The sequence below is a fragment of the Buteo buteo genome, chromosome 8 (genome assembly GCF_964188355.1).
Source record: "Buteo buteo chromosome 8, bButBut1.hap1.1, whole genome shotgun sequence".
NCBI classification, from domain to species: domain Eukaryota; kingdom Metazoa; phylum Chordata; class Aves; order Accipitriformes; family Accipitridae; genus Buteo; species Buteo buteo.
In genome coordinates, this window is record NC_134178.1 from 26,801,914 (window position 1) to 26,820,612 (window position 18,699).

The 18,699-nt window shown below is 35.8% G+C and overlaps 1 protein-coding gene across 1 annotated transcript in view; it reads right to left on the bottom strand.

Annotated features, from left to right (window-relative positions):
• ROBO1 (roundabout guidance receptor 1) overlaps positions 1-18,699 on the bottom strand; it is a 328,596-nt gene that overhangs the window by 282,633 nt on the left and 27,264 nt on the right. Inside the window, exon 2 of the mRNA XM_075033941.1 lies at positions 384-710. Coding sequence (XP_074890042.1) covers positions 384-710 — 327 coding nt within the window. The remainder of the gene's footprint in view (positions 1-383; positions 711-18,699) is intronic.

The following is an 18,699-nucleotide window of genomic DNA, read 5'->3' on the forward strand; positions in this document are numbered from 1 at the left end:
CCTATTAGATCAAATCCTGGCTATCCTGCCTTCTGTTACACATTGCATTTTGCACGGTTATCTGGAGACAAACATAAAAAAAAAAAAATCTATAAATTGAAATTAAGTATACAAAATCTAACAAACAGTAAGTAATCATAATTGCACGGAAGCATAAAAGTAGTGAGAACGCACAGAAATGTCTAAATTTCTAAAGTGATATGATACCTCTTCTGACTATTTTTCTGTTTTCCTATCTCTGTAATAATAATAATAATTAACCATATAATTCCTTCATTGCTTCTAAGTAAATGCCTCAGAGGCAGCTCACACTTTTTTTTTTTCTTCAGATAACATCAAGCAAGCAGCTGTTACCAAAGAGTGAAAAAAAAAGATACACTTACTTGCCACCTCCAGCGATGCATTATGACTTACAGCTTCCCCAAGGTAATTCCTCGCCACACAGACGTAGACCCCTTCATCTGGCCTACTCTTGCGCCCATGGACTATGCGTAAGAAAAATAAAGATCCGCTAGGCAGCAGCATGCGGTGGGAGCGCGGATCATCCTTGTCCGTTTCTACTCTTTCCCCTCCCTTGTACCACTCAATGGTGGGGGTCGGCCTTCCTTCTGCTTTACAGTTTAAAGTTGCCGGTTCTCCTTTGGAAACAATTAGATCAGAAGGGTGTTCTACAATTCGAGGTGGGAAATCTTCTTGCCGAAGACGGGAGCCTGCAAGATAAAACGGCAAAGTTATCTTAGGAGATTGTTGCCAGGTACAGTCACTGTGTTTTGCAATAAAACTACTTAACCATTACACCATAGAACAGGATTTAATATGAACACCTATTAACATCATCTTAAAGTGAAAAAAAAACCCCTTAATGCACTTCATTGTGTGCAAGGTTCTCCCAAGTGAATACATTCAAAACCATTTTTTTAACAGGCCACATGTATTAGTGAACTAAACTGCCATGCTCCTAAATCACATCCATTTTTATATTGATCTGTTCATGTATATAAATTTATACATACATGTATTTGTATACATAGTTATGAAATACTAGTCCTACAGATACTCTACAGACATCAGACCACCTCTACCAGCAAAACTGGTACTGCTGTAATTCATAACACAAAGTCATAGTCAACATCATTCAGCCTTTTGGAAAGCCCATTAATTCATGCAATGTCTGCAGAGTAAGTCTAACATCTCCAGCACCCACAAAGCTGCTTTGTTTTACTTGCACTATCAGCTCTTCCTAGTCACTTGTTAAGCAGTACCACAGCGGCACAAATGCATGGAGTGCCTGAGTACTTCTTACGCCTCTTGTGTCAGGGAAAATTAAAGTGTTTTACATCATAAAAATTTTTACTGTCTCCAGTCTAGAACTCTGATACAACACGAGACAACAGTATCAGGGGTAAAAGTTACAAGCAAACAAGATATTCTTCTAGAAAAGTATTCAATTTCAAACCAATCCAAACTGCAAGCTGACAATTTGCATGAAAAAACCTATAATAGTCTGGACAGATGTATACCACAGAAGAACATGGCAACCAACTGGGTGCCCAAGAATTCCAAATTAGGAATAAGCAGCTACCAAAACTTTCAGGGTTTTAAATTGTTGACTCAATTTCAAATTACCATTTTCCTTATTTCTCTCTTTCTTGATACACAACTTTGTCATGGATAAAATCAGTCTCTTGAGTCATTAATTCCTGATTGTTAAAATTTTAGATGCCAGGATTCTTTATTAACATTGATAACATGGGTTTTGAACAGCTATGAAGCACCAGAAAGAAATACAAGATCTATTCACTGCAGGTTAATAGACCATAAATGATATGGAAAAAGGGAAGGAGACAAGGAATAGAGAGTCCCAGAGACAGCTCTGTTTTCAATACATACTATATGTGTGTGTATAATATATATTTCATATATATATATAAAATATAAATTAAAATATTCTAAAATGTAGGATTTTCATCTGAATTTTATTTCACATTTCTTTCACCTCAAGATAATCAATGCAAATTAAATGTTACACTAATCAGCTAGCACTAACCACACATTCCCAAATCTCTGGCAATATGGCTTGACTACATTGAAATAGGTTTGTATTCTGTATGCAGTAAAAGAGTTTTATATGAACATTACTGATCATTAAATACAAAATAACTCAAACAGCAATAAACCTACTCTTTAGTACTTTGAGGAAAGAAATGTAAGTAGTATTGTACTTAGGACTATATTCATAAATTATAAGAAATATTTTATCTTTTATCTGATTTGCAGATTTCGGTTTGGATATTCGTAATGTTGCAAGATTTTGTAGTACCTAAAGCAAACAAGTAATTATATTTGACATTTACTTTTACCTTCAAGAACAACCTGAAACATGAAAACTAAAGTACGGGCAGACAGAACAGAAGCCAGGAAATTCCTGAATCCTTTTGCTGGCTACACACCACTGTGCAGCCCAGCCCTGTGTATGACTCTGAGATTTTGAGCTGCACCTCCTAGAGGCAGGGCACAGGCCAAATCCAGTGAGAGGAGAGCTAAAAGTACAAGAAAAGAAAATTGTGCCAACCAGCACTGCTCTTTTGCAGTAGCTAAAACACCCTCTAATTCACTTCTGTTTTCCCTGAGAGCACATCTCAGTCATTGCAAACTATATTTGTGTCTACTTATCCTGAACTTTCACATAGCTTTTGTGACAAGCCCCTCATGCAATAATGCTGCCCTCACAATTGGGGTGACTGATTTTAGATCTCTCTTTCCAAGGCAAAAATGCTTAACAAGGATAAAAACCTTATTTTGTTTATACTTTTACTCACTTGTATAACTCACAAGGAAAGGCACAGAAACAAAGGATTAGAGATCTAAAATCAATCGTTATAAGTCACTCTGGAAATATAAAAAGCCAAGTTCAATGTAAAATGTTTAAATAGAGCTAAGAACTGTTTTAGAAAACAAAGTCTGTGCACATGCTAGTATGCATCACGTTTGTATTTTCACAGATAATCCTAGCCAACCAGCACACAATATAGTACAAGCCTCCTATTGTTTCTCTCAGCCTGGCCCAGACCACAAATAAATGAAATACCAGGTTTGGACATACTGTAATGCACACTTTCCATACTTTCCATACTGACATTCAAGTGACTGTACACTAACTTCAGATACTGTACAGAATGAAAGCTTAAAGACTGACCTCTAAACTTTCTTGAAAACTGACACTCAAAACTCTTGGGGGGAAAGAAGTCCTCAGGAAACTCCAGGAATGCTCATATACTTTTTGAATTTCTTAGCAGAGTAACATTAGAGGAGTTAGAATAACAGAAATGCCCATTAATTTTTTTTTTTTATCCTAATATTTTATAAAGTAACATTTCTCTAGAAAATTTCTTCTAACTTCTTAAAGCAGAAACGGACAAAAGTAGCATGAGTAGTTGACTGGCACATAGTAAGAATTAACCACAGATTTAGTGACAACTGCCTCAGGAGTATGATGGCCTTGACAACCAAGTTATAATCTTTCTACGTATCTACACATTTTTACTTTTAAAATCTTTCTTTCCTTTTAGCCTAGTTATTTAAGCTGCATTTATGTTTTATTGAGAAGCAGCAGCCTCAATTATCAACATAAATCTTACAGTGGGCACCAATCCTGTAATTTTCCTGTCAAAAATCCTTCCCAAGGGGATGTTTGGTAAAAAAAATAGAAGCAGAACACCTATTACACACTGGATCTGCCATTAAATATACAACAGAGCTGCTTTTTCTTTCCCCCAAAGATGACAGCACTGGGTTATAGGAATTAACCAACTTGTGTTCTCTGCTTTTATTATAATTCAAGTCTTTCATAAAAAGTCAACAGGATGCTACCAATTAAACTATGCCATACTAATTGTTTCATGCTGCTACTTAAAAGAACAATTATGTGAAATCATGTTTCCAGTTTCTTGGACTATGCCACAACTATTTTTACAAGAATTCAAACACTGAAATAAACAGATGTGAAGATTCAAAGAAAGCTAGCATTAGATGAATATTAAACTCATAGGGGCAAGATTTGCCTTTATTCCCGCCTTAAAACTTCCTGTTGGTAGCATATACAAAAATAATGTATTGAAAAATAGCAGAGAATGTCTTTAAATTATAAAGTTGCTGGTATCAGGGGTACAAACAACGGGCTGTTCTCCTTTAGGGGGAAAACAAAAAAGTTCCGTGCTACTGGAACCAAGTGCCTCAAACTTGAGCCATGCAGCTTAAGACAGTTAAAAATCAAGACCATATCTACCATCAATCTAAACTTCAGCTCAGATGGATATGGAAAACCTGATTTCCCAAGGTCTATATACCTAAATAGTATTTTATCACATGTCCTATAAAAATGCTGCATGACAGAGTGTGTCTTTAGCCAAGTGCCAGAAAGCCAGTGTACACTTGGCTCCATTTCTTTTCCATTTGACAAGTACAGCATTTAACACTGATTTTCAAAGCACAAGATTTCCTCTCTTTTCTTTTACTGAAACGCTTTACACTGTAACATAAGAGCTGAGTAACAGGCCTAATTGCTATCAATGTTATTAGTAAAATGCTAACAAAACCAAACCACAGGTTTAAAATCAGTGTTGGGTGATTCTTGCAAACAATTATATTACATCAGAACATAAAAGCGTTCCCAATTCCCCAATGTCTCTACTACATACAACTTAAACACTTTCAGAAACTTTAGAGAAAGTGAGGCATATTTTTTGTCGGTTTTTTTATGCTGACTGGAAAGATGTTCTGTAACTCTCTTGCTCTAGTGGTTAGAAATCTTTCTTTAATCCTCAGGTTAAACATATCCCTGAATAGTAAGTGCCTCATTCTTCCTGTGCTTGAGTTGCCCGTTAATTCAGAGCTCTCCACACACTTCTTGGGATTTTATCCCTTTGACACGCAGATTGCAACCTCTTCCTTTTTTACTATCCTCTTGGATTTTGTGTTCTTGTTGCTGTTAGAAGTCAACAAACTAATCTCATCTGGTTTTTCCCCCATAACATGCGCTCACAACCTTTTCCTTGTCTTAAATCTGGTTTGAGTTCATCCTTTTTGAACATGGAAAACCCAAACGATACACACTTAAGAGGCAAGAAGACTTGAATGCTATTTCAAACACACACTGCAAAGTAATGTCACATCGTGTTACAGGGGGGAAAATAACTAAAAGGAAAAAAAAAATCAAAGTATTTTTCTGAAAGTGGCTTTTCTGCCCCAAAACATGCAGCTAACCTAATGTATTGGGTTTACCTGTTCTCACAGACAACAAATAATTTTCAAGGAAAAGCAGAACAAGGAAGACCCACAGAGATCTTACCCCATTCACTTACTTTCTCTCAAGTTCTCCAATTTTTGAATATTCCTATTCTTCGTATACTACCCTTGTTCAGCCTAAATAAAACATCTGATTTCCTGAGCCTTGTAGCCTGCAAGAATAGTGCATATTAAAAAGCAACTATTTTGAAAATTCCTTTACAGGTGCTGCAGTCTTCCCTCCATAACCAAAGACATGAAGTAATTAATGAAGCTAGTAATGCTGTGCCTATTTGGATTTTCCCAAAACAGTAAACTGCCTAAGAACAGAAATTTAATTTTTTTTAACTCTACTTTGGCATAAAGCCCAAGAGCCAAAACTAAATTTAACTGATAATTCTGAAACACTGTTTTGAGAATAGCATTGGTCATTGTATCACTTTGGACTCAGAAAGTAGGTCTTTGCATAGAGAGTTTTATTTACAACAGCTGTTCACCTCTAAGTGTTGAACATATAGTCTAGAACAAAATAAAGTTATACTTTTTACCTAATTCCTGCCATTACTTCACACAGTCATAACTGTGAACATTTCCGTAACTACTTTAAAAGGATGCCACCTTTATGAACAAAAATGTCAGATGATGGAGGTGTTACAGTCCTGTAAGTGAGCCAGTATTTATACACTAAGGAGAAAAATGAATATTTGGAACATACAGCACTGTTACATCAGTTGATTAATGCCCACCCAGGACTACAGGTTTATTGAAATGCATTTAAGATGTGTTTAATGGTTCCAAATACTGATCTGGGAATAGGTCCAGTTCTTTCCAATAACTTAGATACCATAAAATGTGACAAGCAAGGCTCTCACTTCGGATCAATAGAACCTGCAATTCCCCTACGTGTTTCCAAAGAAGAGTAACATCTCCATTTCTTTTTCTAAGCACACAATGGAAAACAGGTGAGCAAGATGTAACTAAAAAGAAAAGCACCAAACACTAACTGATCATTCCTACTATGAAACCACTACCATATTCCCTGAAAAAGAAGTTGTTCTTTTTTCAGTTTACACCATTATGTCAAGGAATTTTTTTGTTTCCCTCCTTTAATTGCTGTTGGACTTCCTGCTGCTAATGAGAGATGAAATTATTAATAAACATTCTTTTTCATTATTTCTGTTACTAAGGGGTATTTTTGGGTAAAGCAAGTTGTACTTTAAATACAAAGTCTGATTATAAGATATAAAAAGAAATTTTGTGGGCCATGGCTTTTAAACTTAAGTTGTAGGCACCCACAAAACATTTTCCCCACTTCAAAAGATAACCTTGAAGTATTTTATGTTGCTAAGACACCATGAATTGGAATTACGTTTCTGTCATGGCTACCACACTACCAGGAGATGTCAGAAACCAATAATTTACTGTACACTTATGACTGGAAAAAAACTAGAATAACCACAGAGAGCCTGGAGTTTTAAGACACGTCTGTCTGTCTCTCTGAAACAAGAGATTAAATGGGACCTGTACTAAAAAATGCCTTAAATCCAGACTGATCTTGTCCCTGGCTCTTATAGTGGGAGAAGATGTAATCCAAATGTTGGAAGCTATAGACATTCAATTTAGACAATACTCATGTCCTGGACAACTGAACAGGAGTTAGAAGTATTATAGCAATAAGCTAAATAAACAAGGGAGAAAAATAAAAAAACATTAATACATCACATTGGCTTAAACAGTTTGTTTCTGTTCCTTATTCTGCAGTAATTCTGGACATACATGATTAGGTCAGAAAAAGCCATAAATTTTTAGGCAAAAAGACTTCTGGAAAGATGTACAGCATCTTACAGTTATTTAAATACTCTGCCTGGTGGGAATGAAAAAAAAAAAAATATTGGCAGGTACTGTACTGCACAGATACTAACACTGAGTCTTTGTTTTAATACCTAAAGATATATTTCCCAGGAGATGCTGAGAGACGAGCTCTCTGAAATAATCACTTTTAACAAAGAAGCTGAAAGCAGCAACAGCTAGAGTCATGCTTTAGTTTCTTAACCCCAAATTAAATACAACTCTTCAAAAGTGCTCTTGAACAAACCGTTTATTTTCAAGAGACATAGCTTTACAGTCAATCTTTGTTACATGAACACATGCTACTGGTTTGTCCAGCAGTTAGCATAAATAAGACCTGACCTGATTATTCATTAAATTAGCTAGAATATAAATTTAAAATAATAATATTTATATTGAGCTATGTGAGATGCTGACATTTACATAAAACCTCAGGCAGTAGGTAACGTTCCCAGTGTAAAAGTGTTGAGTTTTATTTTTTCTTTCCCTCAGTTCTGCTTTCTGGTATTTATCTCACTTGACTTAAGTGGATACTGGAATAGCCTGAGATAGCAGTATCCACTTTTCAAACGACTTTTGAAACCAAACCTCACTCAATAAAAATTACAATATCCCACACCAAATTGCTAAGTTGGGAATAGCTTTTTCCCTTAAAGAAAACATTAATGAAATTACAGAATATTTTCATGAATAATGCAAAACCAACTATGACCCAGTGAGCAATCACACTATATTCAAGAAAAAAACCAAAACAAAACACAATGGTAATAAAGCCTACTTCATTACTCATTTTGTCTTTGAAATGGCTGGAGTAATGCTGGGAGATATTTTCTACACTGGGATGATATTGAGAAGAAGTGCACAACAACAAGACAGAGAACGGCTGAGATGCATCTGAAGGCACGCTTTTCTTTGGTGATTTGGATGTGACAACCTGGCAATGACAAACTGCCTGGAGATGATCATGCTAAATTGCAGGATGAGTGAAGCAATGGGGTCAGGCACGTACAGGGGGAACACAGAGAAGACTGTGACATAGTGAATTCTGCACAGACCCTGGAATGGCAGTCAAGAGTGTAAAAAGCATGGCTGGGGAAAAAGAGGTGGCACAGGATTATGAAAAAGCTGTATATATTAGGTAGAGCCAAAGTAAAGAGTGACTGGAAGACCACTAGGGAAACAGATACTTGAACTACACTAAAGCGATAGGATTTGATTATAATTGGCTAATTTTGTGGATAACAGAGCTGAGAAGATACTAGAAATGATCACTGGTTAAACAGAGGAGTTGGGACATGGTAGGAAGATCTGGGACAGCTCAGAGCAATCACTGCTGCCTTTTTCTTCCCTGACAGATCGTGTTCCCTACAAAGGAAGGCCTGAGAGCTCTGATCTGTTATTAGCAGCTTCACTGGCACACCTGAGAAGAAAAAAAAAACAGACACAGTAAATGGGAAGGTGTGGGGACAGAGTTGGTGTGAGTCACATGAGAATTGCCATTTCCAGGGCTTGCTTTTCTATTGAGCAGTGAGGGAGGGAGAGAGAATCAGGAAACAAAGAAGACAGTCAGGCTCTCCTCTCCATCTTCAAACCTTGTCCTCAATCATGTTTTACACCAGACAGGAAGAGTATCTCATTGGCTGTGAACCACTGGTTTGCCATTTGGGACAGGAAAACAGAACTTGGAGAAAAACAATGATAGTGCATCAAAACCAAAGTAGGACTCAGAGCTGCACTGAAGGAACCAAAGGAACTGCCAATTTAGTGAAAATGCCTAGGACTCAAAATTATATAGATACATCATATAAAGTATTATTCTATTAATATACTGACATAATCTATAATATGTTACATAATTTATTTTAATATATATTCTATGTTGATAATTCAGATGTCTGACATAGTGATGCAGAAAAACTGTACTTCACCTTGAGGTTTGTCTGTCATCAGTGTCAAAGATTTCACCTATTTGTGAAATGATTACAGCACACTAGGCTATTTTACTCCACAGTTTTATCTACGTGGACAAACAAATAAAACAAAGTATCCATCTGGATGATCATACTCATTCATAAAAAAATATCTAAAGACATGCTTTTTGGGTTGTTCTTTTTTAAAATCATTTAGTCATGAAAACAAATGTAATATATTCTCTTCATATTACGTCAGATGGTTTGCCCCCACGTTTTTCCAGACTTTTCAAAGCCACCTCCTACTGTGCTAAGGAATACGAACTTCTAATTAATTTCCAATTCCAGATTCAGTGTGAGACTGAATCTGATATTGATCAACTGCATGTTCAAATGTCTGAGAGATGCTGAGAGAAGGGAAAAAGGATCCTCATTTCCACTGGGCTACTGGGAAGCTAGAGAAACAGCAATTCTCAATAGGGCCAAGGGTTTTCTCTTCTCAGCTGTATCAGGCAACATATCAGGCAACACTCCTCAACTCTGCAACAGAAGCCCACTATTACACCACCACAGTCAACAGCATTCCTAGCCTTATGCCTGTGCCAATTTTGGTGCATCTCACACAAGTGATATTGCAATTTATTCTTGTTTCCAAAATAGATTTGAAGAGAAATATGAGGATCCAAAACACCTATCCAAATTCCTACTTTTTAAGACAATTATAAATTTGTTTCAGATGCAAGGGTGAATGAAATATCAAAACTGCCCTCATGAATCCAAATGTTAGGTATTAAAAGGAGGGTTATCTCAACTCAGGAATAAGTTTGAATTTAATTATTCAGAGCTCATAACTTAGAAAAGATTAACAATGGAATTAAAAGGTATTACTATTAAGTAGTTCAGTCTCCTTACTTCTATTGTGATTTTAATGTGTTAACAATTTGTATTAAAACAGCTTTCTTTCACTCCATTTAAATCAATTTGACTTTTTGTACAACATTAAGTTTGGACAATTACAAAAACGCCAGGTAATTTCAGTTACAATTTATTACTGCAGTAACACAATACTCATATTTTAGCTGCATAAGGAAGAATAGAAACTTAAATCCAAATTAAAAACTGTTTTCAATGAGTTGTTTACAATTACATAAAATGTATGGATCAGTATAAATTAAAATATTTTATAATTAATAGTTTAAAAAAAAATAAAATCAAATAACGACTTATTTAAAAGCAGTCTATCCCTACCCTCTTTCCAAAACACACTTTTATTCAAATATGAAGATAAGTAAATGAGTCGGAAAAGCATAAAAGATAACATGCTCTCAGGGGAAAGCAATAAATATCTCCTCCCGAGAGGAGGAGAAAAAGGAACTATGATCCCACTGGTTTAGAAATTAAACATCTGTTGAACTTATAAGAACACTGCTAGTGCTGGACACTGGCATGTCAATGACTCAGTGAGAGATTATTCTGTTTGCAGCAATAAGCTAGAACCAATACAGTATTTTCAGAGAACCTGTGAAATATTGTACCTTCCCCTGTAAATGCAGATTAATTGCATACTCCTCAAAATATATTTCAGCTCATTCTTGTACTAAAAAGCCATGAGTTACTTGGCATAGCAATCAACATGACATTCACTGCATGATGACTGAAGATATCTTTCTATTGCTATTTTTCACCAGTATAAAGACATGTCAAAACAGCAAACAAACTTTCACCTAAAATAAACTTCCACCTATCAATGCCATCAAAATCATCTTTTTCTGATCAACTGTGCAATGTTTTCCCTTTGACTGTATTTGAATTTCTTGTCCCTCAACAGGCCAGAAAGTCCACTGGGTTTGTTTCTTGTTTCTTCAAAGGTTTCTTTGGTTCCAAATTCAAACTGAAAATCAGAGATCTTTCACATGCTCTTTTCTTTTACAATTGTTTCTACTTACTCCTTTGCATAAAGCATAACTTTACAACGCTAACATTGAATCCCACTGCAGATAAATGGCATTACACATAAAAAGCCATGTCCCAGGACTTCCTTAAATGTACAATAGTATGGGCCCAGGAGAACATCACGCAGTGAGTTTTTCTCTGAGGGATGAAGAATTAATGCTGCCGTTATCATCTGTGGTCTGATCTCCCATCCCAGAGCATGAATGCTGAAAATCGAGTGAAAAATCATAAAAAATTTCAACCACCATCTCTGCCGCTCCTATACCTTCCCAACTGCATTTGAGTTCTGGCTGTAGTGAAAATGGTACAACAACCTGAATACAACCACAGTGAAGACTTTAGTATCATTCAGTGGCTACCACTAAGTTTCCTAAAAACAGGGCCTAGAGAAATGCCATTAATCAGGCTTGTGTATTTACTCTTACATAAACCTTAAGTAATCTTGATCACCTACATATTTGCATCCAGAGTTCTCACACTTTGAGCTCTGAGACATGTTATGAGAACAGATCTCTGGAAGATGCCAAGAAAAAAGCCACACAGGGAATTGCTCAGTTCCATATACTCCTCCTCTACCAATGCACACTGTAAAATTTCTCAGTTATCCAAATACTAAAGATCTGTACAGAAGAAAAATTGGTTCACTGTAAGAGCTATGTTAAAGTGATTGTGGTAGAAAACATCACCCTTTTACACAGTGGAGAAGTACAAACAAGCAGCTCAGTGAAATTTCTCCATGATCTCATAGCTGAGCATGGGGAGATGTTTCAGCCAACAGGCTGAATGTTACCCATAGGAAGAGTGAAGGGAAAGGCAGACCGTGGTACCTGCTATGAGCGGTACTCCCCCAGCTAGCAGTTTGACACTCTGCCAAACAAAACATATGGGTATAAATGGAACTGAGAAAAGTACAAAGGACTTTCATTTTTACTTTACAATCTCTAGAAGATTGCTGAACTATCCTCTCAATTTTCTCAACGTAACAGCATGCCTTCTTGATAAAAGAAGATTCTACAGTATATACACAGCTACATATATATATAAAAATGCAGTTAGCAATGTGGCTTTTAGTGTCTCTATCTCATTTTATACTAAAACACAATGTGTGAGTAAAAAAACCACTCAAAGGAAATAGTTACAGAAAAATCTAAGTTTCAAAGCACTCTGTAGACACTAACTTCACTCTTCAAGCACGAAAATTATATTTAACATCTCTATATATAAAATTAAAAGGAGAAAAAGAAAAAGCATACTTTATCAAGTCAGGTTTTTACTAACAAAAGAAATGGTAAAGAGAGATGCTAACAGACTACTTTCCTGAATATTCATAGTGAATTCTTCAGAAAACCTGTAGCTAATAGCCTAAGTGTTCAGGAGCCTGAAATGTATTTAAACATTTAAAACAAAGCTTTTGAGATGTCCTATATGATAAGCTCACTCAAGGAAGATATTTAATAGCACTGGTTTGGGGCGAGTTAACAACTTGTTCAAGAAAAAGTACTGAACCACAATTTTGAGGATAATTGTCTGAGTAATTTATACTTTACAAAACCCAAATATTTGAAATGGCCTTTTAAAGGATTAGTAACAAATCCCTAGAAGAATGCAGCCCACCTTAGTCAATTTTCAACCTTAAAAGCAAATTCTGACATATCCAGAACATTAATGAAGACAATGTTTATACCTTACATAGCATGCTAAATGTGAGAATTTTACAGATAAACAAAAATGCTGTTGACTCTGCTTACTGAAGCTCATAATGGAATGTCAAAAAAGGTTCAAGATGGGCAGTACCTTATGGTTGTTAAGATTTAAGGGAGTGAAGATTATTATTAACAGTATGAGGAAAAAGTTAGAGAAATATAATTATTTGATCAAAAGAAGAAAGTCAGGAGTGTGTTTTTATAATGGATATCTTTTAATTAATTAATTTATAATTATTTTTTAATAGCTAGTTTAAACTAGCTTTTGAATTTCTGTTATAAGGGGTTCTGGTGAAGGGATTAGAGTGCTGATACATAAATAGAGATCTATATTCAGAGGTCAAAAATGGTAAAATAAATGAGAGGGGAGAGGTAAGAGAAAGACACAGTGCTACATAACCATGAGGCTGAGTCAAAAGTAGCAGAGATGAATTCAAGAAACAAGCAAGGGAAGACAAACAGATCTCAAGAGTTCTGTAGAGCTGCACAAGAAATATAAGAAAAACAGTAAGTGAAAATGAGAGGAATGGAGCTGTATGATCTGAGATTATAATGCATAATACAACACCACCACAGGCAAGGCAGAGGTTTGTGTGGTTTACACATAGAAATGCAAATGATGACAAAACCTCAAAATTATAAAGGAGAGTAGCTCTTTGAAAACAAGAGAAAGAAATCATCATTAGTATTATTATTATTACTTCTAGCAGCAATCAGTATGTGACAGGGGACGGGGTTCAAACAGCAAAGAAAAATAGGTTTTGCCAGAAATTAATAAGCCTTAGAGGAGTTTGTGCGCCCAGAAAAACTATCCCATCTTTTTTTGCAACTTTATCAGTAGATCTAATAAAAGAGATTACTTCTCCGCACAAGGCTTGTTTCACAAGTTAGGAGTACTTTTCACAAGTACAAAGAGGTAAGTGGAAAAACAACAGCAATAACCTATAAAAAATGGGCAGCTAGATTCCAAGAATTCAATTAGATATGCTCCTTCAGCAAAGGAAAGCTATTTTTCTCCAGTCTGCAAAACTCTAAGGTATGATTATTAGAGTTTTCCTTCTAACAAATTAAACTGCATTTTACAAGGATGTAGAAATGCTGAGGAAAAAAGCTACTTGTATTCATATAAAGAAACAAATTTAATCTCAAGTACTAGTATCACTTTCTACTACTCAGGATTATGGTAACACTTCCTATTATGCATGGAAGCCACCTGTTCACTAAATTTGCGTGTTCCTCTCATTTTTAACAAAGTGGAGTAGTTTTAATTACTACCTCCAGCCCTGCCTCCCTCCCTCCCCCCTCCCCCCTCCCACGGTTACTCCATGCAGAACTTACTCAACCCCTCCCGAGAGATGAAGGTGGGCTGGGACATTTACTGCCAACACCTAACATTAATCTCACTAGAAACTCATGCTGTTCAAGTAGCTACATCCATCTCTGTTACAGCACAGGTGGGCAAGCAAACATGACTTGAGAGGTGGATACAAGGAACTAGAGGCTTTGTTCATTTTCATCCTTGCAAAGGACTACCCAAGGTTTTAAGCAGACTTTTTTTGCAATAGGGTTTTCAAGGCTATACTACCTTTTTAGTATCATAAATATAAGTAAGGCATAGTTTCTGAAAACTAAAAGGCAACCAATATACAGACTTTTCCACTTTATGTAAACAGCTATTTGAAACAAACCCCCTCAACCTAAATTAAGGCTTCCTGAATAGGCTGAAAGCCTTCAGTAGGACTAATTAGACAGAACCATGAGGCCTTGAGGCTCACAGCTGCTCACCGGCACCCTCTGCAAAGGTTGAGAATTAAATGCATAGTTAAGGGTTTAAATTAATGGGTATCAGTTGTCCCTTCTCTACAGGTAGAGCCCTAATCTCAATCTTTTTATTTTCTGATTTACCATTATATGACTAATTAGTAGGCATTATGGCACATATATCAGTTTAAAGAATTTTTTAATGACAATCTGTCCTTATTTAAAAATCTTACTTTAAATAAATAGGAAATTCTCCCTCAGTGTTCTGTTCAAAAGTAAAAGCTAAGCAGTGCTAAAAAAAGGTCTATTAAAAATGAATGGGTCTTTTCTTGAGAGATTGTACCACAAATTCTCAGTCCTCTATGCGTTATATGGGAATTCCACTCTTAATTTTTTCTATAATTTCATGATTGCTGCAAGTATTTATAAGCTGGCATATCTGCATTAGGAACACCACACTGGAACAGCTACGGGACTTTATAAACAGAAGTGAATTATAAGTAGTCAAGTTACATAGGACAGATTCAACACTGTTTAATTCTTCATAAGGACAGTGGTAAACAGCTCACTTTCATGACTGTTAGGAAGGAAACACTGGGGAAAGACTAGGAAGTCTATTTGCATCAACTGCTTAAATCTTTCAATAGAAAACACCATCATCATTGGGAAACACTGTCATCAAAAGAGCAATTGAGTTAATTCATTAATTTTGAAAATGATAATCTAATGAAAAATAAATTAAGAAACTGGTGTATAAGACTTAGAAGGAGGGAAGAAAAAGGCCTCTAAAATATTTCAGCCCAAATCGCATGCTTTATCATCAGGGAAAAATGAATTGGGTTTCAAGGAGAGCTGAAAGCTCTCAGTAAAGATTGTGTGTTATTCAACCATATGTTCTTCTTTCTGCTTAAGAGTGATGTGAGAAGCCACTCAATGTCCTCTCTGGATATACCCATAAGTGAAACCACTATATGTAAACACCAAATGCTTGGCCTTTGCAGAAAAAACAAACAAACAAAAAGATTTTCTATTAGGTACATATAACCCCTAGAGAGTGCAGAGGAAAGACAAAATGACTCAATATAAAATAATAATTTTTTTTTAACATTCTAAGCAGAAAATGGAGTAGAACTAGCCTACTTGGTGTGAAACTGCATAACCAAGCCAAAGTCAAATCTCTTGTTTCTTCATGCCTTGCCACTTCAGTAATGGTAAATTAGTCACTTCTTTCCACCTGGAACAAGCAGTCCACAGACTTCAGGTGTCTTCAGGGTGTTTACACCCTTTTTTTCAAAATCACACAAGAATATTTTTTCTGAGAAGAATTCGAGGAAGGTGATGAGGGGGCCCACCTGTATCAGCAATTAGCGAGGTCCAGCAAATAGAGAAGTCTCCACTCCAAGGGCTAATCATGAATTTTACATAAAGCAGGTAAAACACCGACTTTAGAAGAAAGCAATTGTGACTTGTTTATGAAACCCAAACCAGTAGGTCTGAGCCAGACAGTTCCATAACATATTAGTGGACTGAATGCCCTAAAGACCACAGGAAGAGTAGTAAGCACAAAGAGGGCACAGAAAGTTGGGGAGGGGAAGGGGGAATTTGTCTGGCAGAATTTAGGCTTCCCTGTGATTGGGAAACAGACGATGGAGGTTTCAGAATGGCAGTTTCAGACACGGTTCCACTTCAGGTATTTAAGTCCTTTTTGGATCCTAACTCTAACCAGGGTGCTTATTTCAACTCCAGAAGAGAGGCAGGCATTTATCCACCCATTCATGGAAACTGCTAGCAGCCCAATCCACTAACATCCGGGTAGTGCTACTGAAATACTACTATAAATAATGGAGAACTAAACCAGAAAACTGGAAACAATATGTTAGGTGCTGAATCTAATCAAAATTATCAAAACTTATTTTTCATCTTCCCTTATCTCATGGTGGGTGGTTCCATGCTGGTTTTAGTGCCATTTAGTCAATGCTATGACACTAAAAGGATCGAGAAGCACTTTTCAGAATATCCAGAAATCACAAGTCCCAGCATGGGAAACAGTTGAGCTGACAACACAGATTCACTGCTGAACAGTAAACATGCGGAGTTCATTTTTGGTTTTTTTTTTCTTTTAATATTGGTATTTAATTATCAGTGATAATCAAACAACACAGTTGTAAATTGTGCAATCAAGCAACTGTTCGTACAAGTTAACATTACAATTTCATAACTGCTTTGATACGTAGCTTTATTCCCTGTGCAAAGATATTTGGCATGTTAAACAGGCTTTCCCAAAATATCAAGACACCATACCACTTTTAAAAACAAGAATAAGATGTATTTTGATTAAAAAAGAAAAGCTGATGAATTAGCAACAACGTTGCAGAAGTCTATTCAGGACAGATTTCTATTTAAATAGACAGAAAAGTCTGAGCCAAAGCTGAAAACTTCTTAAATATAAGTCAGGATACATAGCTTTAAGAATGAAAATAAAACCTCTGCCTTTCTCTCATTTAAAGAGGACCATTTTTCATCTAGTTGCTGTATTAGTTCTTAACTGACCATGCAGCATTATCAATGAGACAAGAAAGTTCAATGTTTGTACTTGTAATTCTCCAGAAAGTAATCTGTTAACTGATGAAGAAAGGCACAGGGGATTGGGTTAAAGCCCAGCTACTGCAGCTTTGACCTTGTATTATTTACATGAACAGACACCAACTTTTGTACACGTTTAGCTACTAAAAACCTGTAAATGGAAGAAGACCTTCCTTCGAGATAAATTGATAGCATAGGATAAAATGTTGAATCAAACAAGAGTTCATAAGTTACTTTGAAAAATGTCAAAAAGAAGACTGGGTTTCAATTGGGTACAAAAAAGTAATTAAAAATTAAAAAAAAAATCAAATGAAGACTTTTTTCACATGTAAGACTACAGCACTCAAACTAGAAAAAAGCCACACAGCATTTATTTCTTTTTTTCTAATGACATTATCATATACATTTAAGCTGTCATTCTATACACTTCATATACACTGCAGAGAGTGTTTCATGTAGTACATAGCCTTCTCTAAAGGTCTGGAAATGCACTTCATATTAAAAATGCAACAGACCCTCAACATGTCTGTTCTTACTAATTAAAGTAATTGTTAGCATTGTCTGGGCCTTTGTGATCACATTAAAAGTACTATTTTCTAAAGAAATACAAATAAAGCTGCTCACAGACCTATTCTGAAATCATCAATTTACAAATTTAGGCAATAAAAAGATTCTACAAAGTACTAAGTCCCAGTGCATTTCAATGGGATTCGAGTGCCTAAATCCTTAAAGGTGATTTGAAAGTGGGGAAACTTAATATACTGCTGAGAAAAGAGAGTAGAGGGTTTTCATTTGTTTGGTTTTTAGATCCCTTGACCATAGAACTCCACCCCTGTTAGAGTACGCCTACATACATGCCAAATCAAATGGGTTACCTCAGCAAGCATTTACCAACATTCATACAGGTTCACTGGTCAAGTTCTAAGAACGTAATATTGTGTGATGATGACTAGAAGCAATAAAGTAAATGATTAAACAGGAAGCTGTACATTTAGTGTGCTGTATGCATATTATGTAAACACATATCAAGTATCTCATCCGATCCTTCTTATAACTTAATAATGCCCATCTTTAAACAAGACTGGCTAAATGAATCTGAAATATGAAATACAGTTTTCTATTCCCCATTTACTAAATATGAAAGATCTCTCTTCCCTTGACCTTGATAAAATATCAGCTTATAATTCTTTGAAATTCCACCTGTAAAAAAAAAATAAGAAATACAGCATTGCAGTTCTTCAGCCTCACTTAATTACACTTCTTAACTAGATTACTTTCTTCCATGAGAAGTCACAGGAGTTTGGTGGGCCAACAGAGACTATAGTCTGTCTCTCTCATATCCCCAAAAATCCAACTCTAAAACAAAACACAAACTTAACCATTGTTCCAAAGCAAAACAACAGATCTAAAAAGATATCTTCCATCCTAGTTTAAGTAAACATCCTCAATGATTAATTGCAAAAGGGATACTCATATAAACATACAGCATCAAGCCATAGTAGAGACCGTCTCTGACCTTGACAAAAAGCCTTTCTTGGTATACTTCAGGCGGAAAAATCCCCATTTTCCTGTTAATGCTGTCATTAAGCCCAGAATGAATTGCTAAAAATCATTACTTTTATGTTAAAAGCTCTCACAATGACAAGAATGAATTAGCA